The 23528-nt window shown below is 45.4% G+C and overlaps 1 protein-coding gene across 1 annotated transcript; it reads left to right on the top strand.

Annotated features, from left to right (window-relative positions):
• Positions 1 to 1320: 1320 nt before the first annotated feature.
• LOC309587505 (b(0,+)-type amino acid transporter 1-like) lies at positions 1321 to 13272 on the top strand (the record flags this gene model as incomplete). Its single annotated transcript, XM_082305692.1, has 7 exons — positions 1321 to 1431; positions 2446 to 3198; positions 4782 to 4915; positions 7783 to 7912; positions 9959 to 10083; positions 10517 to 10604; positions 13039 to 13272. Exons 2-7 carry the CDS (start codon positions 2455 to 2457, stop codon positions 13270 to 13272), a joined length of 1455 nt encoding a protein of 484 aa, XP_082161818.1. The 5' UTR covers positions 1321 to 1431; positions 2446 to 2454.
• Between the last annotated feature and the right edge of the window lie 10256 nt (positions 13273 to 23528).

The raw sequence follows: 23528 nt of genomic DNA on the forward strand, positions 1-23528 counted from the left end.
CATCACCTAACACTGTGATTAGCAATTTTACAAATAGCTAAACCAGCTAACAAGAGCGCCGTCACTTAGTAGAAGTAAAACAAAATACTCTGCATTACTGGGATGCCTCCCTCCAAGTTCTCAAGCACTTTGCAAACCATTAACTTGAAATGCATTAACTTGAAATGCATTAACTTGCATCCTTGCAGTACAAGGTGTGTATGTTTATTCTCAGAACTCACATCTTTTCTAGGAAGACTTAAAAAACCTACCTGATACAGATAAAGTAACCTTTCACTCTTGTTAAACCTACAGCTTGAACAGCTGTGAATTTTTATAAGTGACTTTGAAATTAGGAGAAATCCAGCTGAGATCCATTTCCTAGTGAATACTAGTGAGTTGGTATTAGGAATAGCTTCTAGTGTCCCTTACAACCCCCCCAAACTTTTCTCATTATTTCCTTCATCTAATAATAAGATTTATACTGTAAAAAAACCCTGCTCTTTAATGAGTGTCATCTTTTAACCCCAGCCAGCAGCTAAGCCCCACACAGCCACTTGCTTGCTCCCCCCCGGTGGGATGGAGGAAAGAATCGGAAAAGTGAGAAAACTCGTGGGTTGAGATAAAGACAGTTTAATAGGTAAAACAAAAGCCACACATGCAAGCAAAGAAAAGGAAGGAATTCATTCACTCCTTCCCACCAGCAGGCAGGTGTTCAGCCATCTCCAGGAAAGCAGGGCTCCATCATTACTTGGGAAGACAAAACACCATAACTCTGAATGTCCCCCCTTCCTCCATCTTCCCCCAGCTTTATATGCTGAGCATGATGTCATATGGTATGGAATAGCCCTTTGATCAGTTGGGGTCAGCTGTCCCAGTTGTGTCCCCTCTCAACTCCTTGTGCACCCCCAGCCTCCTCGCTGGTGGGGTGGGGTGAGAAGCAGAAAAGGCCTTGACTCTATGTGAGCACTGCTCAGCCGTAACTAAAACATCCCTGTATTATCAACACTGTTTGACTTCTTTTTTCTCTTCTTTGAAGAAATTAAAGGCCCTCAACCCAATGCTAAAATTTGTAAAACTTTATTTGCTTCAGCATGAGAAATTATGTGACTTGTATATGTTGTTTTTCTTACAGGCCCATGAGTTTTGCTCAGAGTCCAAGAGTTATCTTGAACTCTTCTTGCAGAAAACTGCAAAGCTAGTGAGATGATTTAAAAAAAAAAAAAAAGGTGAGCAAAGAGAAATCTAAATGATTTAGAAGAGAAGGAATTTTTAGACAAACAATAAAAATACTTTTCTGTTTATATTCATGCTTTTTTTAGCTCCAATGGTTGAGGAGGACAGATAGTTTTAAAGATTCAAGGTCTGCTCTTTCCATGAAGGGATGAGGAAGGTCTCACTCCTGTTTTCTGGTACTTATCACACCAGAAGTCTGCAAGAGACCACCAAGGACAGGAACTCTCCTTCTTTACAGTTGCAGTCAGTAAAGTTTATTTTAAGTTCAAAGGAATCCATAATGACATTCCCTTCTGCTCAATACTTTGAAGATATCACAGATCACAAAATGCACCCTCATGCACTGTAACAATATTCAGATTTATAGCAGAACCGTCCCCAAAGTCTGAAATTTTATGTGTTAGATATCTAAGTAGGGGTCAGTGGCATTTTCAAAAGCTTGTACTTCTAACGTTTCTCTTGGGTGTGCACTGGAATGTATATATGATTAGCAGTGACAAAGTACTCTGAAGATCATGGTCTGGTAAGAATGTGCATACCTCATGTCCATTGGCCAAAAGGGCCCATAAAAATGTAATTACAGCCTTTTCACTCTTCTCCTCCTGCACTTTCTAAAATTTGAAAAAAAACAGAATTGCCCCCTACTACTGTGCAGAAAAACAGTCTCTGGACTGTTTTTAGCAGAACATTTCAGTGTCTTTGATTAAGACACTGGAAATGTTCCTCACTGAGCAAAGCCATAGCATGTTGGGCAACAGGCTTGTTTGTTTGATCGCTTTATAGTGGGGAATGGAAATATGACTGAGCACTAAAGCAGGTGCTTGAGCATTGACTTTTATTCAAAGAATAAAGTACAGATTTGCATGGAGATTTTGCTTACCTGTTCCTTATTTCGGATATCATTTGAAGCATAATTTAAAGGAGAGGTAATCAGGGACACAGTCCAGTAAGGTGCTGAGTGACTCTGAGGCGGTGCTGAATGCTATCCATTACCATTGCTTGCAATGAGATTCGAAGGTGATCAATCCTGGCAGGATCTGAACCAGGATAAATTACCAAGATAAGATAGGTAATGAAAGAATGCAAAACGCGGAAGGTAAGTTTGTATTTCTCAACAGTGTTCAGTGTGACTTTTGTAATTATTAACTTAACCCTAAAAGCCCGAGAGAGTCCTTATTCAAATACCTCAGTCTTGTTCCATATTATCTCCTAACAACAATATCTCCTAACATTTCCACAATGAGGAAAAGGAAGACAACAGATTCACCTCATTCATCCTCAGATCTGAGTGAAGGGAAGGAGAAATTAAGACTGAAGCGAGAGGTCGGCCTGATTAGTGGAGTGTCACTAATTGCAGGCACTATGATAGGCTCAGGGATCTTTATGTCCCCTGAGTGGGTGCTACATCATATGGGGAGCCCTGCCAGCAGCCTGCTTATCTGGGCAGCATGTGGTCTCCTGGCCATGTTTGGAGCCTTGTCGTACGCTGAGCTTGGAACCATAATTAAAGAGTCTGGAGGAGATTATATTTACATCTTGAGGATTTTTGGTTCATTTCCTGCTTTCCTTTTCGCCTACACTTCTGTTATCCTGGTGAGACCAGCTGGTTTGGCAGCTGTCTGTCTGAGCTTTGCCGAATACGCCGTTGCGCCGTTCTATCCAGGATGCTCAGCTCCACAGGTTGTTGTCAAATGTACAGCTGCTGCCTGCATCCTGCTTTTAACTATCATCAACTGTCTCAACGTGAGGCTGGCGACGTCTATTATGAACATTTTTACAGCTGCCAAACTCTTGGCTTTGCTGGTGATCGTGGTGGGTGGATTGGTGCTGCTTGCCAAGGGACAAACTCAGAGTTTTCAAAATGCTTTTCAAAACACGACTGCAGGTATCGGGACAGTTGGAGTGGCCTTTTACCAGGGACTGTGGTCCTACGATGGCTGGAACAACCTGAACTATGTAACTGAGGAACTGAAGAACCCTGAGGTGAGTGAGTGAGCTGGGTTTTACTTACTTAATCCTGCTGCTAATATGTTTGATTCTATCTATGATTGTGTTAAGAGGGGTAATCAGGAGATTAGAGCATCATGGAAAGACTACTGAGCTTTCCTCCTGGTTTGTTCTGTCTTCTGGGGCAAGACACCTATGGATGTGTCCAGAAAGGATAAAAATGAATCCCTAAGCAAAATAACAGCCTACCCACAAGAAAGCGCTAAAATACCCCATTGACTGGAAAAAAGCTATTAGGCAGCACCTGGATGCTTTGGGGATGAAGTTTTTTCTACGTGTTTAGAGGATCTCACTGTAGACACCTGGATTTATGCAGAAAAGCACTCACTGCTATAATCCATAAAGGTTTCTTAACACCCTATATTCCCTAAAAGACTTGGTCCCTAATGTATGCATCAAAAACCCACTTATCTCTCCTCATTGCATGGAGGGGGAACTTCAGAGCAAGCCAAGCCTCACTGGAGAGGGAATCTAACTCTCTGAATACCCCTTGTCTTTAAATGTCTGCTTTTTAGGCATTGTTCTGTCCATGCTATAGGCACTGAAGTAGCTCACTTGCATCTCACATCAGCCCTCTCTATGCCATATTACTTCTTTTCACAGATCAGGCACTACAGCAGTGAACAACTCTTCTTTAGAAAGAGCTGTGTGAGTGCAGAGTGTATAGAGTATGCCTTCTACCAGTGCAGCAAACAAGATTTTACAGATTAAATGAAAGTACACAGCTAAATATTAATCTAAATGGCAGCAAAGATCCTAGGGTCATGTGGGACTCTCCCTCACGGGACCGTGAGCACTGATATGACAGACCTTTGCAGAGGCAACAGCATAAGGAATTGCTGTATCTCGTCCTACGGTGGGAATGGGGAATGCAAAAAATTGATATTTCAGGTTTTTAGATGTATACAGTTGCTCTATGATTACCCTACTATTTTCTTTTTTCCAGTGCTTTCAGATGCATAAGGTAGTGTTTGCTGATTTTACTGAGCCTTAAAATGCTCCATGAAGTTCCAAGACAGCATCCTGTCACTAGGAAGAAAAAATGAATTCCTTCCAAGAGCAAATTTCCCTTGTGCTGCCCAGCTTTGACTTAGCCCTTAGAGCAGTTAAATGTGATGCAACACACACTGGTACTTAATCCATGTCAGTGGGATGTTCATGGGAAGATGCAGCACACCAGGAGACATAACAGACTAGTAACGAATAAATCAATATTAAAGTAATCAAGAAGTATGCAACAGACATCTTGGGCAGCTCTGAACCAAAGTCTTTTTGAATAAGATTTGTGGGGTTTGTTGTTGTTTGTTTTTTGGGTTTTGTTTGTTTTTTTTAAGAACTAGCTTTTGAAATTTACAGCCTTACTATTTGCCTGACATCTTTGGGAGACTGGTGTAAAAATTGCCATGTGAATCTGGATCTAAGTCTTATTCTGTGGAAAACTTACTGAGCAAAGGAGTTTGAATGAGAGACGTGGGTGGTGGAAAAGACAAAACAAACCTAAAAAACCCAGTGCAGGCAAAAATGTGCTGCACCCAACACTCTTGTCATCCCTTTTCCAGGTCACCCTTCCCAGAGCTGTGATGATTGCCATTCCCTTGGTTACATGCCTCTATTTGCTGGTAAACGTGAGCTACTTAGCAGCCATGACTCCATCTGAACTGCTGTCTTCAGGAGCTGTGGCCGTCACTTGGGGGTGAGCTCTGCTTGTGGCAACACAGCCAATGCAGTCCTGTAAAATACGGGTTGTGTCCTGAGTTTCAGGACGTTTAGGTGCTATTCCCAGTGGGAATAACAGCACTGCTGTGGTCAGGCCAGGAAAACCTGTCAGGCCATGTTACAGGGAAGCATGCTGCCGGTCCCCGCTCTGTCACCTTCAGGGTGACCTTTTTGGTGGCCATCCCCTACCAAAGGCCAAGGCTGACCAGCCCCGTCTGGCCCATGGTCTCCAAGGTGCACCTAGGCTGCTGAGATGGGGTGCTCTGCAGCACACGCCTTACTCACCATTCCCATTCATTCCCACTGGGAACCTGTGGCTCCCCTCCAGCTCATGTTTTTCCCCATGGAAAGTGGCCATAAAGAGGGGATGAAGTGCACACCAGGAGCATCTCCCACAGACAGTGAGGATGCAGCGAGGGTGCATATACAGGCCTGGGGACTGGGAGGTGCCCCACATTTTAGATATTTCCAGAAAAGTGGAGAGGACAATGTGCTGCCCCACTAGTGCAGAGGCAGTGGTTTGGGAGTGAGACAGGAGCAAACTGGGTGAATCCTGTCTGGTCGGCACCTGGAAATTAGATGAGACCAGAGTCTTTTGGTTCAGTTTCTCCATCTGTGGGGAAATGGAAAATGAGAATGAGAAGTGTTATACATGGATTCGGTAGCCTTTGTAATTGTATCTTTAAGGTGGCTTCTGCTTTTCCAGACTTGCACAGAAACTATTTGTACTTTCCATCAACCTGAAGTGTTTGGTGATATTAAACAGGCTCTGTGCAAGACAAGGATTTTAGGAAGAGAAGGAAGGGACCGTGATGAGAGATGTAGGCACCATCAACTTCTAGCCAGATGATCTTCCACCAGAACATCCAGCCTTAGTCTAAATATTTCCAAAGACACAGAATCCATGATAGCCCTAAATGAGTCGTCTGACAGAAACGATGCCACAGTATATCCAGACATTATGTTGCTGCTCATCCTCTTCCTAAAAGTCAGCAGCGGCTTTGCTGCTGTGTGCGTTTCACAAGATCTCCAGTTTGAAGAACTGACTGAGCTCTTGCTAGATGTGTTCCCTAATAGCCTTTCATGTCATTATAAGCCGGAGCTTTTAAAGGTCTAGTGCTTTGTTTGAACAGGTTACAAAGCCTCACTAAGCTGCAGTGTCATGAACTTTCTCTGCACTTCCTTTCCCATCATTCCAGATTAACAAGTTATTTGTGAGCTTCCTCCTTTTTAACACATCTCCTTTTCCTGGCTGATTAACCTTTTCACCCCGAGAGTGCAATTTAGGAAGAAACATTGAACTAGCAACCAGAAAGCTGGGCGCTCAAAAGCCTGGAGGACAAGTAGATAGCCACAGGCTGAGCAGGGTGTAATGGCTGTGGTTCATGAGCAAGAAAAGCAGCTATTCAGGCCATTAAGGAAGGATGGGAGGCTTATAAAGAAGCCAGACGAGGACACATCATATTTAAATGCATTTATTCCCCATATAAGAAGAAAACTGCTAGGGAGAAACATTGTTCAGTGATGAGAGGTGCAGCCACAAAAGGAGCTCGTGAAACTCTCCCCAGCATTTCTTTGGTGCCAGTGATTTAACAGCACCTGCAGATCTCAGTTTGCTTGTAAGAACTTACTCTCAGTAGCCCCTGTAGTTCATTTTCAGGGTCCAAACAGCAAAGCACTGATCTCATAAATGCAAAATACACAATTGCTAAGGATTTTATTATTAATTTTGTGATATATGTTGTTTTCCCTTGAGGTCTTGAGGTTATGGAGTCACATGATCATAGGAGATGCCCAGATTCCACCATTTTGAAAAAGGGAAAAAATTTAGTTCTGGTTATTGTAAGTAGCTTAACAACTTGAAGCCTGAAGGACCATAACCCAGATATTAAGCTTCTAAACTACATTTTTGAAATTATTGTGGTAGATAAGCTCCTGCCACGATTTTGGAAAGCCCAACTCTTGGTTTTTTGAACATTTGGGATAGGTGATACTAAAAAAAGAGTATGTATGGCTCAAAGCCATACAATTCAGATGGAAATATCAAGTATTTTAAAAAACTTTTGAATTTTGGATTTTTGCCAATTAGATGAACAGTGTGTTTGTGTGTGTGTGTGTGTATGTATGTGATAATTACCCCAAACACCAGCGTTTATTACTCAGTTAATATTCTTCATGCTGCTTCATTGCAGAAGACAAGCTTCACTTTTAAGTGAGAAGATTATCATATCTTCCAAAGATTTGCCTCAAACTCTATTTGTAACCAACCTTGCTACTTATTCTGTTATGAACAAAGCAAAACATAAATGTCTGAACATGTTGTAGAACCAAACTTCTGAAATTCAAACGATTGCTTTGGCTTAAGCCTGATTGAGAGAGTAGCAGAAATACGTGCATATGGAATTAAAGGGTTAAATTCTTATGCATATTGGGGAAGAGGTTATAATGCAAGATATTTCTTCAGGTCTGGTGGGAACAGTTTTTCTGCGATTTCCAAGCTAATATTGTTGGCTGTAATAGCAATATCTCCAGGATTTGTGCCACAAATTTCCTGTACACAAAAAAGGGGATTTTGGCTGTTGTGACAGCTTTGTACACCATTACAATGTAGACATATGTAGATATATATACACCAGGCAGGAAGGAAAGCTGCCTTTTCTGCACAAGATGAAGTTACCAGCGACTAAATGTTATGGGAACTGGAAGAAGGCTTTAAATCATTAGAAAAGCGTTGGAAAAAATTTCAGTGAGAATAATGGAGGGAAGAAACCTGTCTGGTTCTACGATGAGAATTTGACACACCTATGAGCTGGATGTTATGCTGTGAACTCTTTCCCACCTCAGGGACAAAGTCCTGGGCAGTTGGGCATGGCTTATCTCCCTGTCGGTGGCACTGTCTACGTTTGGTTCATCGAATGGCACGTTCTTTAGCGGAGGCCGCGTGTGCTACATTGCTGCAAGGGAAGGCCATATGGTAAGGACAAAAAAAAGGGGGTCTGGCTTGCTTTGAGCAACTTTACCCTGTTGTGACACTAAAGCAGAGAAGAAAACACCATGTATGTTCAACTGGTAGAGGGATAGAACTTCAGTGGTTTGTTTCTTGCTCAAAGACTTTCTTCCCCATCGTTTTCAAATGTAACGTATATATTGTCTCCTGACTTTCTTCTTCAGCCACGTAATTTCAGAAAGATACCTAATTACATCTAGCCTGTATTTTAAGAACAGGTTTGAAATGAACAACGGAAATACTGCTGTATTGGAGCACCTGGCACAGGCTCTGGGGTGACCTAGCCAATATACCTGCCAGGGAGGGGAAACCTGGCCGTGCTTGTGTGTTGTAAGGCACCCTTGCTCGCACTTGGGAAGGCAGCCCAGCACTGGCAAGCTGCCTTTGCAGGCAATACTGACTACTCAAGCTGGTCTCAGGGGTGTTCCAGCCTTCCCATGGGGTAGTCCAGTTCAGATACAGAGTAGGATACCTCTGCTCTTCAAGCTTCATAGCAATTACAAGGTGACACCAAGCCTTACATCTACCCTAGCTGGAGTTGTAATTGGTTTCGTTAGGTGGGGCCAAATCTGGTAGCCCAACAGAGGTCAGGCTGCTGGAGCTCCACGCTCCCTGGTCCAACTGGTAAGTTGAGCATGTGTTTCCAATAGGCACACACACACAAACACAAGTATACAACACATATATACACACATACGTAAGTATATATACGTGTATATATATATGCAGACAGCAGGCCACACAGATCTACACATACAGACACTCTCAGCACTCACACAAACACTAGCACAAACAGCAGCAAGGGTCTCATCTTGTTGCCCTCTCTGGCTGATCAGGGATCTGTTAGTGGGAAATATATATATATATAAAGATATGTACAATGTGGGTGCCTCCAGCAGCTGGGTTCAGACATTCAGTCTGCCCAGTAGCTGCCCCTGGATCCCAGTATCCCACCAGTTGCTAGTACCAGGGCATACAAGCCCCTGAGGCCGCTGCCCGACTCCAGCTGCTGGTATGGATCCCCTCACTCACAGGAACACCCCCCAAACCTACCCACGCTTCTCCCTCTCAGTCCTTCAGCTGAGCTGCATTTGTCCTCCGTTTTGAGCAGGCACGTTGTGTTCCTCATGGACCTGTCTGCTTCTTTGGTCCTCCCTCCCCACGCCATCTGGCATTTCTGCTCTCAGGTGCGAAGGATACCGCTCTGCACCAGCTCCACTCCTTGTACACAGGAGGGAATCTTTTATGTAGATGAATGCCCAGGTTGGTGGAGATGACTGGGTTGGTGGTTACTGGTCTTGGTGGTTACTGGTTCCACAGCTTCTCTTACTGATGACAGCGTCTGCTCTGTTGTGGCAAGCTCTGTGCTGAGCAGTTCACAGATGTTCTGAATTTGACCATACCAGACTAAGAGCTGAATGCTTATGCCATTTCTCAGACACTCAGCTCTAGCAGAAGTACTTGTATTTATTTTGGTTGGAAAGAAGAAAAAAGAAGTCTTTCTCATTAAACTTTCCCAATGAACCAAGCAATAAAGAGGCTAATAATTTTCTCCGTGTTCTGGAAAAAATCCTGGTTTGCTTTGTGGTTAGTTGCATAAATGTTTCAGGAGTAGTCCTTGTCTCATTTTCCAGTCAGCCCAAGAGAAGTCACGTCCCAGAGAGACGTGACAGAGGGCAGAAGAGTGGGACCATGCACAAGGTCCTGGTGGTGATCAGGAAAGCTCTGATTTGACTCAGCCTTAGTCTGTCACACTGGTAGGTTGAAAACCTCACTTGGCTGCCTAAACTGAGCACATATGATATGAAATCAGTGAGACACAATAAAAATAGCCTTGAGGGGGGTTTCCATGTTTACACTCCTCGGAGTTGAATTGCTTTTATATTATGATGCTTATTTGATGATTAAGAGTGGCTCTGGCTGCAGGCAGAGCTCCCACCATCAGCTGAGGGGGATGAGTAAGGACCTCCGAGTACGTGATATGACGGTATATTGTTTTGCTTTGGCTTTCAGCCAGACATTCTGTCTATGGCTCATGTGCGATGCCTCACGCCCTCCCCTGCTCTGCTGTTTACATCTGCCATGTCTTTAGTAATGATAATACCAGGAAGCTTCACCAGTATCGTGAACTTTTTCAGGTACGTATGTGTAGCATTTCTGTTTGCACTCCCTGTCGTCCTGGGTTTTGACATTGCTTTAGAAGTATTTTATTTTAATATTTTTTTGAGCCTAGGCTATTGCTTTCTAACTCATATTGTGGAGGGGAGGGGGTAAAGAAAGAAAAGAAAGAGCTTAGGAACCAGCATCTTTGCAACGCATGAATGCTTCTGTCACTATATACTTAACTGGATGTGATTCATTCTCATATTGAAATGAATCTGTAATATTCAGATCATTCTAAAGTTCTCATTGTTTGTGCTGGAAAGGAAATGAATGTAAGAACTTCTAAATTTATATCAATATTCTCCTTTTTAATTGGAGATATGAACATCTGGGATCTGGAAGGCACGACTAACATTCCTGGATGACCTCATCCCAAATTTCATACTGTCTTTTTTTTTTTTCTTCCAGTTTTATAGCATGGGTTTTCTATGGCATGACTATTTCTGGTCTCCTGTATTTAAAAATCAAGAAACCGGAATTGCCAAGATCTTACAAGGTGAAGTAATAGCATAAAAGCCTCAAACCCTTTTCCTTTATTGCCTAAATGACTAAAAGAGCATTATGAGAAAACAAAGAGCGCTGGGGTTGGTTGCTTATGGATTTAGTGTGGTTCTCCTTCCTTTTTTAATTTCACATTTTGTCTCAGCAAAGTCAACAAGGGGCAAGATAGTGTGAATATACAGGCATAATTCAAGGTTGAATTCTCTGTCTTGATAAGTTAATAATGCACTGCCCCCTCACTGTAGAAAATATATCTACCATATCCTCTTTTTTCTTAGAAATTTAGGAAAATGAAGGATGATTCTGATCAACAATGCATTTGCCTGTTCATGCTCTCAGAGCTCAGTTGCACTCCTCAGAGAGCAGCCCAGGTGTAAGAGCCTTGCAGAGGACAGAAACCCAGCCAGAATGCCTCAAGTCCTTTGAGATGGCCAGGGGACACGTTCGATCCCCAAAAAACAGCTAAGTGGAAGGAAATCAGGAGTTACCTGTTCTTCCCCCTGGATCTGTGAGCAAGCAGGACCAGGGAGGTGACAGTGCCCCTGTACTCGGCACTGGTGAGGCTGCACCTCGAGTCCTGTGTTCAGTGTTGGGCCCCTCGCTACAAGAAGGACATGGAGGTGCTGGAGCGTGTCCAGAGGAGGGCAACGAAGCTGGTGAAGGGTCTGGAGCACAAGTCTTACGAGGAGCGGCTGAGGGAGCTGGGGTTGTTTAGCCTGGAGAAGAGGAGACTGAGGGGAGACCTTATTGCTCTCTACAACTACCTGAAAGGAGGTTGTAGCGAGGTGGGGGTCGGTCTCTTCTCCCAAGTAACAAGCGATAGGATGAGAGGAAATGGCCTCAAGTTGTGCCAGGGGAGGTTTAGATTAGATATTAGGAAAAATTTCTTCACAGAGTGGTTAGGCATTGGAACAGGCTGCCCAGGGAAGTGGTGCAATCACAGTCCCTGGAAGTATTCAAAAAACGTGTGGATGTTGTGCTTAGTGACATGGTTTAGAGGTGGATCTGGCAGTTAGGTTAACAGGTTGGACTCGATGATCTCAGAGGTCCTTTCCTACCTTAACGATTCTATGATTCTGTAAGTTGAGCTGCAGTGCTTCCTCAGTGACTGAGGAAAATAAATACTTTTACAGAAAAGAATCCTAGGAGCAGGGGAGTCATAAGACCGTGAATGCAGAACAGTGACTTTTCCCTGAGACAAGCTGAATGAACATGCTGGTTTTCATGGAGTTCCTCCAGGAGATAGATGACAGGCTGACACTGCCAGGCTGTGTGGAGCAATATCGAGTGTACTGTGGGGCTTAGCATGAAGGAGAAGAGCAGTGCTCTATTAAGTGTTCCAGTCACTGGCTTCTGTGGCTCTGTCCTGAAGTTAGGATGCTGAATGAGGACCTTCATCCAACTTGTTGGCTGAATGGGCTTTAAGGAAAAGAAGTTTTGTTTCTGCAGTAGTGTTTCATACACTGTATAAAACTCCCGCAGTCCTCCAGGTCAGTCCCCTGAGGATGTCAGCCTGCTGCAGCCTTTGGCTTGATGGCCTAACTCTTTCCTTAACTAGAAGCAGCTCATGTCTGAAGGTTCCAGGTCCAATGACAATGTATGGCTGATGTCCTGCAGAATCTGTATACGTTTTGCAGGTTTATATTTAAGGGTAAGATTTCCCTTGGTTTGAAAACAATCATTTTTATTAGCATTGTGCCAAATGTATTAGAACATGGTACGGAGGGAGCAGAGTGGAGCACCCCACTAAGGCAGATGAAGCCAATGGTAGGTCTTCTCCATGCTCTCACAGGTAACCGTGAACAACATTTCCTTTGGTCTGTATCAGTGCCCTTGTGTTGGACAAAAGGCGCAAAAGTAAAAACTGGAAAATCCCAGCTAGAACATTTAGTTTTTCACCTTGTTGTGAAATCGTTCTGTCTTGTGCATTCACTAGGCTTTGAAGGAGGTTGGCTTCAAATTTAAATGCTTTATGACCAGGCTTATAGAAATAGCCTCTGAGGTTGCCTGTCCACCTATCTGTCAACACATGAATAAAACCTTTTTGCCCGAGCGTGTTAAGGTTCAGTTATGTGATTTGTGCACATTGCTGTGTGGTTTGTGTACAGCTTGGCTTTTGGATGCAAGGTAGTAGGGAGAGGAAGAACAGACCTGGCACTAAAACCAGCAGTTTGCATCTTTAGGTCTGTGAGGGCAGGGAAGACGAAGGGTTAGGGTGTGTGGCACTGATGTAGCTTGCAGGGATGTTCAACCTTGGAGTCGGGGTGGGCTGGGAAACAGGATGTCTGGATTAATTTGGATTTCTGGCTAATACTTCAGGCTGCAGCAGGGATTAATCTAAAAAGCCTTCTGCACAAATTTCAGGGTTGTCCAGACCCGCAGTGGCCCAGGATTACGTGAATCTTTATGGTGATGTTTTATTTTCGCAGGTCCCAATTATCATCCCTGTAATCGTGCTGATAGCAGCTGTTTACCTGGTGTTAGCTCCCATCATTGATCAACCCCAAATTGAGATCCTCTACATCGTCCTGTTCATTTTCAGTGGCATCATTCTTTATTTCCCACTGGTTCGCTTCAAGTGCCACCCTCCCTTTTTACAGAGAGTCACTGTACATCTCCAGTTGTTCCTGGAAGTTGCTCCGACCACCAGGGATGCAAACTGAGATAACGTCCTCCTGGTGTATGGCTGCCTGCCCCTCATGGTTTATCCCAGCACCTTGGTTTTCAAGGCTCAGAAAATATTTTTTCTGTAAGGGAGAATGAGTAGAATAAAAGTGTCACTAAAACATCTAGCTGAGAGAGACTAGAGCCATGACTCCTCACATTTCCTTAAGATTTGGGGGACATGTTTTTCTCATTTTCAGCTCTGCCTTGGCAGATTACATACAAATTCCAAAGGAATATGTTCTTTTGATTTTTCCATCCCAAGAAGAGCTGTTCATCAAAACTTAGCTGTTATATTTCAAGGCAACAGACAACAAAAGACTGTCAGTGAAATATTATTTCTATAGCAGGCTGTGACCCTAAGCCATTCTTGGCAATGCCTTTAATTATTTCCGCCTAATTCTGCCCACTGTGACCACAGAGCTTCTCAAATAAATAAAGCGTGGGCATACCGTGTTCACAACAAAAAAACATTTTCCACTCAGGTATTCACTCTAGGAGTGTGTTTTTCCCTTGCTACTTCCAATCCCAGGTGCACAGTCACAACAGTCCTTGCTCTGTCTCAATATATGGTTCCACCACATTTCAGCCCAAATCATCCTACATCTCCCATAGAACAACCTCTGACGTGAGATGAGCAGTGCTTTAAAGCTCTGTTAGTTTACTCAGTTGAGAATGCACTTGTCATCTGGGATCCATCCATTCGTGGTGAGGACACCAGCAACATCACTTAAGTACCGACAGTCACCCAATACCCTTCCCGTAATTCCCCCAAAGAGAAATAATTTCTCTTGTGACAAAGTGAGCAAAAAAAAAAAAAAAATCTACAGTATACGTGCTAGCAAGATACTCTCATTGTGAATTAAAGAAACCACACACTGGGCTACATTAGAGAAGTGTGGCCAGCAGATCAAGGGAATACTCTGTCCCATTGGAGTCAACACTGGTGAGGACAGACCTGAAATACTGCATCCAGTATTGAACCCTGCTTGAGATGTTCAGGCTGGACTTCAGGAAAATTTCTTCACCATGAGGGCACTGCAGCCTTGGAGCAGTGTGCAGGAAGGTGGTGACATCTCAGTTCTCGTACATTTGCCACCACTGCCTTTTCCACCAATTTCCATGGTTCTAAAGGCACAGCACAAAAAAAGTCATGGGCTGTGCTCTCACCCACACCTAACGCACCACAGTGGCTGTTGTTTCCCATTACCCTGAGGCTCAACCCTTTTTCTCTTGTTCCAGGGGCAAGAGAGACATTATATGCTATTTTCTTTCCATTTGTCCAGATTGTTCCTGGATGGGACCTGTTCTGTCATAGGCTAAAAAGGTTGAGGTGTTAGTCCCTAGAATGTCTTGTTGTGTCTCAAAGTACCAACTGTTACTCAGGTCAACTTTCTGTCAGCATTTCTTCTGCAGATCCGTACCTAACACTGCATTCCTGGAACAGGGTCACTTGATCTTCCGGGCCTCTTCCAGCCCATCTCAGAGCTGTGTATCTGATTACAATCTCATTCTGCAATGCCACCCCTTCTGTTCCTTGGAGTGGTGATACCGGCAGGTACAGAGACGCAACAACGGTCTTTTTTTTCCAAGTGTTAGGTATGATAATGGGATCGGCCAGTTGCTGCTTATCTTCTAAATCCTTAGCTTAAACAGTGTTTAGGAGGATTCTCTTCCACTGCTTTTTACTGGAGTTGTCAACAAAGGCCAATGAAGGAACAGTTTTCCCTCCTGAATCCTATGACAATGCAAAATTCTTGGGATGCCACCTTGTCTTCCCTCCCTGTATACCCTGATGGAGAGTGTGTACTTAAAGGACTGATGAGCTCAGGAGCTCTAGGTTAACATCCCACCACTGCCCTAGGCTCTTCATCTGATGTCAGGCAAGCTTCTTAAAGGAGCTACATCTCAGCTACTTATCTAAAAATGAGGATAATATTATTTCTCTGATTATAATTTTTTGGAAACAATCTCTGTTGCCTATACATATTTATGGAGCCTACTACATGGGATTGTGCTCTTTTGAAGATCTGCAGTCCATACCCAAAAAGTGGGAATTTAGAGGCTTATTTAAAGGTTAGACATGCACAATATTTGTGGCTTTAGCCACCTATCCTTGCGTACCTAAGTACAATCAAGGTTGGTATTGTCTGCACATAATTTTTGTGGAACAGGAGTTATTGCCGCTGTTTGATACTATGGGTGTAGCATACTACAGATGATGATAAGATAAAAGAATTAAGTGGTTTGCTCAAAGTCACACAGGAAATGTGTGGAAAATGTGACTGTTTCTCCCAAGGTCCAGTCAAGCATCTTACCACATAGCCCATCCTTTCTCTCTGTGCACCTGTAACATATGAACAATAATAATGACCACAAAAAGACTTAACACTTTGGATAAGTAGCCTTTATATGTTATTGGTTTGTGTATGGCTATAGGGCAGCTGAAAAGCTGCAAGCACCATATTTTGCACCAATCTTATTTTCTAGAGATATTACTGTAACAAGATGTTCTTTTTTATTTATGTTGCCTATGGTTTGCAGGCGCAGGTGTTTATAATGCCAAAATGAGATGCTGAAAGCTCAGAGAATGGCAAGATAATTACAATAAAATGGACATTAAAATGAAGTGAGTTGACGTGGTTGTTTCTGTTTTTCATCCAAGAAAAACAATTCCATAGAAATTTTACTGCATGAACATAAACAATCAGCATCAGGCTCATCTCTTCTTGGATGGAAGGTTTAACTACATGCGTGGGTGCTTATATGTGCGTACACTCATTTTTCAAAATGATTGCTTATCTATTTCAACGCCAGCATATGCAAATCAGAATCTCTCTTTCCTTCATCAGACATTTGCAATAGAAGTGTCAGGAAGAGGCAGCGTGTCCTTGCCGTTCACTACTACAGCACAGTAACAAACGTGATGGTGGGCAGAGCTCTATAGCTGCTGTTGCGTGTACAGGTCATGCTGTAAGATCATGTTGGTTCTGTCTGTCTCTGAAGCTCCAGATCCCTGTGAGCTGTGCTTAGCCCCTTCCTTCGTGGGCTCTGAGGAAAACTGGACTATCAGCATTGCCCTCAAGGTAATCATAAGATCTATACTTCACCTCAAGACCCTGAGTGTAATTGAATCCCACGCTTCAGCTGGCAACCTGCAACCACCAGTTGGGAGTTCTACCTTGGTGCACAAAGCTGAATGTATTCTGGGTCTTTTCCTGACTTCCTCAGAAGCATCAGAGATGGGCTACACCTGGGGACAGTCAAGGATGGTCCAGTGTGTGAGAGGGTACAGAAAATCCTCCTTTGGTGATTTTCTGATAAGCCTTGCTCATATGCCCAAGTTCAAGTGATCATTTGTGGTCGAGGAGAAGTTTCCCCTTGGGTGAGACAGAACAGAATCCGTAATGATTTTAATTTTCCTCTGTTGCAGAAACACAGTTCACCCACTTGGATTGGCTGGGTTTATCTTATCAGTTCACTGCCAGTGCAGAGGGTTTGGTGTTAAGTCTCTCCTGCTCTTTCCTGGGACACAGGGAGTAATCAAGGCCTCACTGGAGCCTCTCAGCAGTGCTAACTTGCTCTCCAGGTCATCATGCTGAGGGGATTGTGGAGCTTCTGTTTTCAGAGATGAAATAAATACAGCCAACTCTGGGAATCATAGACCATTAAAGTGTGGGTTGGAACTGACCTCTGGATGTCTTCAGTCCAACTCCCTGCTTGGAGCAGGACTAGTCCCCACACCGGATTAGGTAACCTGTGACTGTCTCGACACGTCTTGCAAAACACTGAGGATGGAGACCCCACCATCTCTCTGTGCCGCCCTCCTGATAAAGAAATTCTCCCGAAGTCCAGCCTGAATGCCTCAAGCCACAGCTTGTGGCTGTTGCCCTTCACTGTATCATCTGCTACTGCCAAAGAGGTTGGCTCTGTAATTTTTGTAACTCTCCTTCATGGACTTGTAGGTTGCTCTTAGATTGCCTCTTATCCCTCTTTTTGCCAGAGTCAACAAGCCCAACTCCCTCAGCTTCTTCATGTAGGTGATGTGCTCCAGGCCTCTAACCATTTTGGGAGCTCTGTGCTGGACCCTCCCCAGTTCCTCCGCTTCCCTTTTGAACTTGGGAGGGGTCAGAAAATTGGATGCAACATTCCAAGTGTGCCCCTCATAGCTGTTGAGTCTACAGGGACACTGATGTCCCCTGATCTTCTGACTGTACTTCTGATGTAGGCCACTATGTGTAACCCCAGCTCCTTTCAGGCAGTCAGTTCCCAGCCTGTATGACCATGGGGTTATTCCACCCCAGATGCAGGACTCATACTTCTCATTGCTGAACTGCAGGATGCATCTGCTGGCCTAATCCTCAAGTTTCTCCAGGTGCCTCTGGATCGAAGCTCCACCATTTGGCATGTCAGCCACTCCCCCTAATTTAGTACCACCTGCAAATTTGCTGAGAGCACATTTTGTCACGTTGTTCAGGTGGCCCATGAAGATACTGAACAACATTGGCCCCAGGTTCAACTCTTGTGGTACTTACCACCAGCTGCTGACCAGATGTCAAGTCACTGATGTAGCCTTAGCTTGCTATGTAAGGTACACGCTTCTAAGAGCTTCAGCTAACTCAGTGGAAGGCAATGGCAAACCCTTATTTTATACAGTTGGTGCTAGTATTAGAAACTTTGGATAGGCTGTGATAAATCTACCTGTCAGGATGAATCAGCCTGGCAGTTCAGAGGGATCTATACCTTGCTGTTTATCATGTATTGACTAGTTAGTTGAATATCATCGGGGGCTTTGTGTATGTGACTCATTCCTTGTGAATGAATGATTTTTGCTAAAAAAGGATGCAAACCCAGGGTCATACAATAAATGGGTGGTCTTAGGTTTGTGAACTAGCAGTGAGACTAACGGGTAGTGAAATAGCCCATCTGTTTTTAGAATCAGGCTACCATGTCAAATTTGTCCTCAGAGACGGTGAACCCTATGGCTTGAGTGTCTGGTAGATAAATGACCATATTTTTCTTCTAAAGGTTGGTCATTAATTCTTATCGTTTAATTTCATGGACTATGCCCTGTTTTTCATACAGCGAGGTGACAAGCAATGGGGGAGCTGAGAAAAGGGAAAATGAGAAGCAGATTGTAAGAGAATTCCTATATGTGCAAGTTTTGGCTTGTATGTCTGAATTACATATGTAAAATCCAGACATGGACAACACCTAAGCAGCAAAGAAACATGCCAGAAGTTCAGAAATGCCAGAATAAGGCTGTTGGTTCTGCAGTGATTCCTTTCCTTTCTGTTTGTGCGTTCTGGGCGTATCTTTTAGTGCATAATCTATTTTTTCCATGGCACATCTGTGTCATTAACTGAAAAAGTAGAGCAACAGTTCAGTATTTTGCTTTTTCTCGTTGCTAAGTCTGTGGATGCCAGACTTCATCATCAGGTCACAATTCCTCTGAAGAGATGGCTCCAGAATGAACCCAAAATTTCAGCAGAAAGTATGAGCCCTGGCACAAGGGGCATCACCACAGCCCCATTGCTCCTGGTCCCTGAATTAGGGATTTGGGTGTGCCCTGGGGATCTCTCAGAGTATTGGTCCTGCTGTCCACCCTTTGCTGAGCCTTACTCCAGGGCTCTGCATGCTCAGCTTTCCACTTGCATCCCACCTTGTTTAAAAGGAGGCTAATGAGACTTAAGCCTTGCTGGGCTGTTGTGGAGCTTAGTTCATTCACGTTTGTAAAGTAAAAGGAAATCATCTTACTAAAGAGGAAGCAGGAGGGTCAAATGATGCCAATAATGCTTCTGTCTCCCTAGGCCAAGCAGCCCCTTTTACCTGTACTCCATATTAAGCGTGTAGAGCCTGCAGAAAATACACAGGGTTTGATTCTGGCTGAAGGGCCACTCCTGTAAGTCATATCCAGCTGAGCCACTGCTTTGGTGTCCTTGTCCAGTCCATCAGGGCCATGTGGGCAGCGAAGGCAGCTTGCAGGCAGGAGCCATGCCTCGTGCACAGCGAGACAGCGCAGAGGAGGTTGGATGTGGAGCATGTACTTGAACATGCCCAGGTGATGCTGCAAACTGTCCCAAGGATCAGGGTCCCTGGGCTCCCCTGTGCCTGAGGCGACGCAGAGAGCTGTGCCCCTTGGAGTGAGGCGAAAAGTTTGGACCGGATCCTGCGGGGGCTTTGTGCCAGGCTCCCCAGGTACCAGGCACAAGCATGACTGCGGGTGAGGAAGCATATGGTGGCTTTTCATCCCGTTGGTGCTGCCTGCATGCCAAGCCGCAGGAACAGGCCTTAAAAAATCCCCCACAGCCTTCACCAGCTTCCCAATGGGTTGTGTCCCTCTGCTCTCCCCCGGCACCAAGCCTTCCCGCGCCTGCTGCCCCAAGGGCTGGGCTGCCAACCTGCCCAGCTACCCCCTGCCTGTTTTTCCACTCTCATTTAATTTACTTTGTGCAAAAAAATACCATTCCTCAGATTTGCAATGCAAAAGACTGCCCCAGGCAACACCAAAACACTTTTCTCAGGAGATCTGAACGTGGGCTAAGGGCAGGGGTCTGGTGGGGAATACCCACAGTACAGGTGAGGCTGACAGGGAGGGAAGTGGGCAAGGGGGGCATTCGTCGTGGTTTCACCCCAGCCGGCAGCTCAGCCCCACACAGCCGCTCGCTCCCTCCCCCCCGGTGGAATGGGGGAGAGGATCAGCAGGGTAAAAGTGAGAAAACTCATGGGTTGAGACAAAGACAGTTTAATAGGTAAAGCAAAAGCCGCGCGTGCAAGCAAAGCAAAGCAAGGCATTCATTCACTCCTTCCCATCGGCAGGCAGGTGTTCAGCCATCTCCAGGAAAGCAGGGCTCCATCACGCATAATGGTGACTTGGGAAGACAAAACACCATCACTCTGAACGTCCCCCCCTTCCTTCTTCTTCCCCCAGCTTATATACTGAGCATGACGCCATACGGTATGGCATAGCCCTTTGGCCAGTCTGGGTCAGCTGTCCTGGCTGTGCCCCCTCCCAGCTTCTTGTGCCCCCGGCAGAGCAGGGGAAGCTGAAAAGTCCATGACGAGTGTAAGCACTACTTAGCAACAACTAAAACATCAGTGTGTTATCAACATTATTCTCATCCTAAATCCCAAAAACAGCACCATACCAGCTACCAGGAAGAAAATTAACTCTATCCCAGCTGAAACCAGGACAGCATTGCACAGCCTTGGGCTGAAACCTCAGCTAAGCCTCACCTCCGTTAGCTCAGACACGCGGGCATGCACGTCCCTGGGCTGTTGTCCCCAAGGCGTGGGTGAGGATCCCACTGCCCACAGGCAGCTGTCGGAGCTGAGGGCTTCGGTCTGGCAGCTCCAGGCCGTGGAGATGATTTTGCATGGGAAATAGATGCCGGCAGATGGCAGTGGCAGCCATCTGATGGAGGAAGAGCTCAGTAGCATCGGCCTCTCCTCCTGCGCCTGCGGCGGACGGCCAAGCAGGACAAACAGCAAAGCTGCGCTTGGGTGTGCAGAAGAGGCCGAGGAAGGGATTAGCTCTCATGCCAAGGGAGTTGTTTCATGGTGCAGCCATAGGCAGCCAGCGTGCAGCCCCTTGCTTACCCAGAGCCTGCTCTGTGGTCCCACAGTACGGCTCGATTCACTGAAATAGCAGAAAAGCTCATTTTGGGGGCGGGTGAATGAGATCAATCAGGCTTTGCTCGTGGCCAGACAAATACCAGCTCTGGTGCGAGGGAGAGGGGGGATCCTGCGGCTGGAAGCGAGATGGGGAGAGGGAACAAGCCCTGCCCTCCTGGTCCCTGCACCCCTCTGCCCCTGCGGCCGTACCCAGGCACCCGCGATCCACCAGATCCACCAGCACCCACCAGAGCCGCCCGGTGAACAGCACCGGGGAGACTTCTCTTGGGCTCCAGCCATGGCCCTGCAGCAACTTCTCCCTGCCCCAGGACAGGGCAGTCTCCTAAGGGCCATTGCTTTTTTGCTTAAAGCAGTAGTGGTTAGAAAGGAAGACAGCTTATCAGGCTTATATCATCACGAGTCCTTATGAAGTCAGGCAGATTCATGAAAACTGAATTATTCATGGCTGTATTCGAAACATAACCATTCCCCTGCCATGTTGGAAATCCAGACAAAATGCTTTCATGCTGGAGCTGGATACCCCCAGAGGTACTTCTGTAGCATACTTTAAAAAACCGTCTCTTTGTCTTGTCTTGAGATCAAAGCTGTTTGGGAAGCAGAAGCCGCCTCCCGGAGCGTGCCGGACCCTGCCCAGCAGAGCTCAGGGCTTGCTGGAAACCCACAGGGTAAAACTCAAGACTCGAGTTGTGTAACTGAGCACAAAGTGAATCTGACTTTTTCATTTCACTGTCCAAAGTGAGTGCAAACAGATAAACACACGGAATAATGGCAAAGGGTCAATTAGATGTAAATTTTCCGTAGCTTGGTGCTTTGGTGGAGGAAAGTTAGCATTTATTTATGATGGGTTGGTCTATAACAGAGAAGCTGTAGCTGTGAATTAGGACCTGTGTTTTGCTAAGTGCTGTACATATGCAGAAACCCCCTCAAAAATGAAACCTTTTGCCAGTCCCTCTCAGCATAACTGCACCATACAATGCCTGAGCTGCGCAGAAGAAACACGCTTGTGTTTCAGTGGATGCAGTTTACATCCTGGAGCCTCAATTACTGTGCAATTCAATGTGCTTTGGATCACACGTGCAAAGCGGGACCCATGGAAATGCTTTGTGGGACAGTGTTTCCTCCAGGACCGTTTTCTTAGAAGAGGTGGGACTGGCAAACAAACTCAGTTTTCCCTTTCCAGTATTCCCTCAGGTAGGACAGCAGGGGAGCACACTCCTCCTGGGGCAGAGGAAAAACAGAGTTATCTGTCTGCCAGCTCAGCTTGTCCACAAGGATGTATCTCCCTCCCCACCTCTCCTGTAGGGAATACCGGGATCCATGCTCATGACATGTCAGCAGCCACAGAGGTGTCTTGTATCGGTACAGCTTCAAGCAGAAATGGAGATATGTAACCTGTATCATAAAGCTTGCAAAGCAAAGAATACGTGTAAAAACAATATACCTGCTTTCTTTTGTAAGAGAACATAGAAAAGAAAGTGCAGAAAGGGCAAAAACTTTGGCTGTCTGCTCTGAAAATGTCCCGGGCAGATGTAGTGAGCCAGCCATGAAAGGCATTAGCTATAGCTAATTAATTCACTAACAACACTTTGAATATTAGCAGCTTACTTTGACCTGGTAATGATGCTATTTCTTTGCTATGACTCCGAGCAGTGAATTCTCCAGGGTTACGATGCATTGCCTGGCTTTTCTCAAGCCACTGCCTTGGGACCCATGTTGCCCCCGCGACGCTGAGCATCCTTTCCATGGGAGGATCCGCTCCATGCAGGACACTATCCCAGCATTTTGTGTGGGTGGCTTTGGCTTAGACTTGGGTTCTGTCTTGAGGTTTGTTGAAAAAAACATGGGAATTTTGCCTGGTGGTGAATGCATGGCCCAAAGAAACAGCCAGGAGAAGAAGGGAGAAGTGAGAAGAGAGCAGGGGGGTGAACCTGGATGGCTTTTCGGAGTCACTGGGAGAGACAGACCAAGAGATGGAAGAGCCAGAAGTCTGTCGAAGCAGGGACAACTCTACAGCCTACAATGCCATCACCTGGGGAGGGCTCAGTTTTGGAGCTATCAAATATAAGGAGAAAAAGGATTTGGTGGAAACCAAGGTGAAGGAGTGGAGGAAAGGGGGAAGATTAACTCAGTGTACAAATGAGATGTAGCCTTTTGCATCTTCATATTATGAACCAAAGAAAACAAGACATTTTCCCACCCAGCATTGTGGTATTTAATATGATTTCTTACATGCTTGGTGAGCAGTGGCTAGAGATGGTACTCGAGGCTGGAGCCCCTGTGTGAAGCCAGGCACATGATGGAAGTTGTGCCCCAAAGTGCCTGCAGTCTCCAAAGCCATGAGACAGGGAGCAGACTGTCCTGGACCAGCGCTTCAGAGGTGGAAATCTCACTTCTTCTCTCCACCATGACACTGATGAAGTCCCCTGGGGAGGTCCAGGTGGACCTCCTGGCCCCATCTTTTCCTCCTCCCCATAGCCCTGTTGTTTGCGACTGAGCTCCCCAGCTGGATGGTGGAGGCTGCCAGGGATGGGTGCTGAGCATGGGGGTGTGCTTAGATGACCTGAGCCGCTCTGTCACGGCTCAGCAGGAGGACGGCACTGTCCCTCGAGTGCTCCCTGTG

Source organism: Platalea leucorodia (genome assembly GCF_965183815.1).
Source record: "Platalea leucorodia genome assembly, chromosome: 3".
Taxonomy (NCBI): Eukaryota; Metazoa; Chordata; class Aves; order Pelecaniformes; family Threskiornithidae; genus Platalea; species Platalea leucorodia.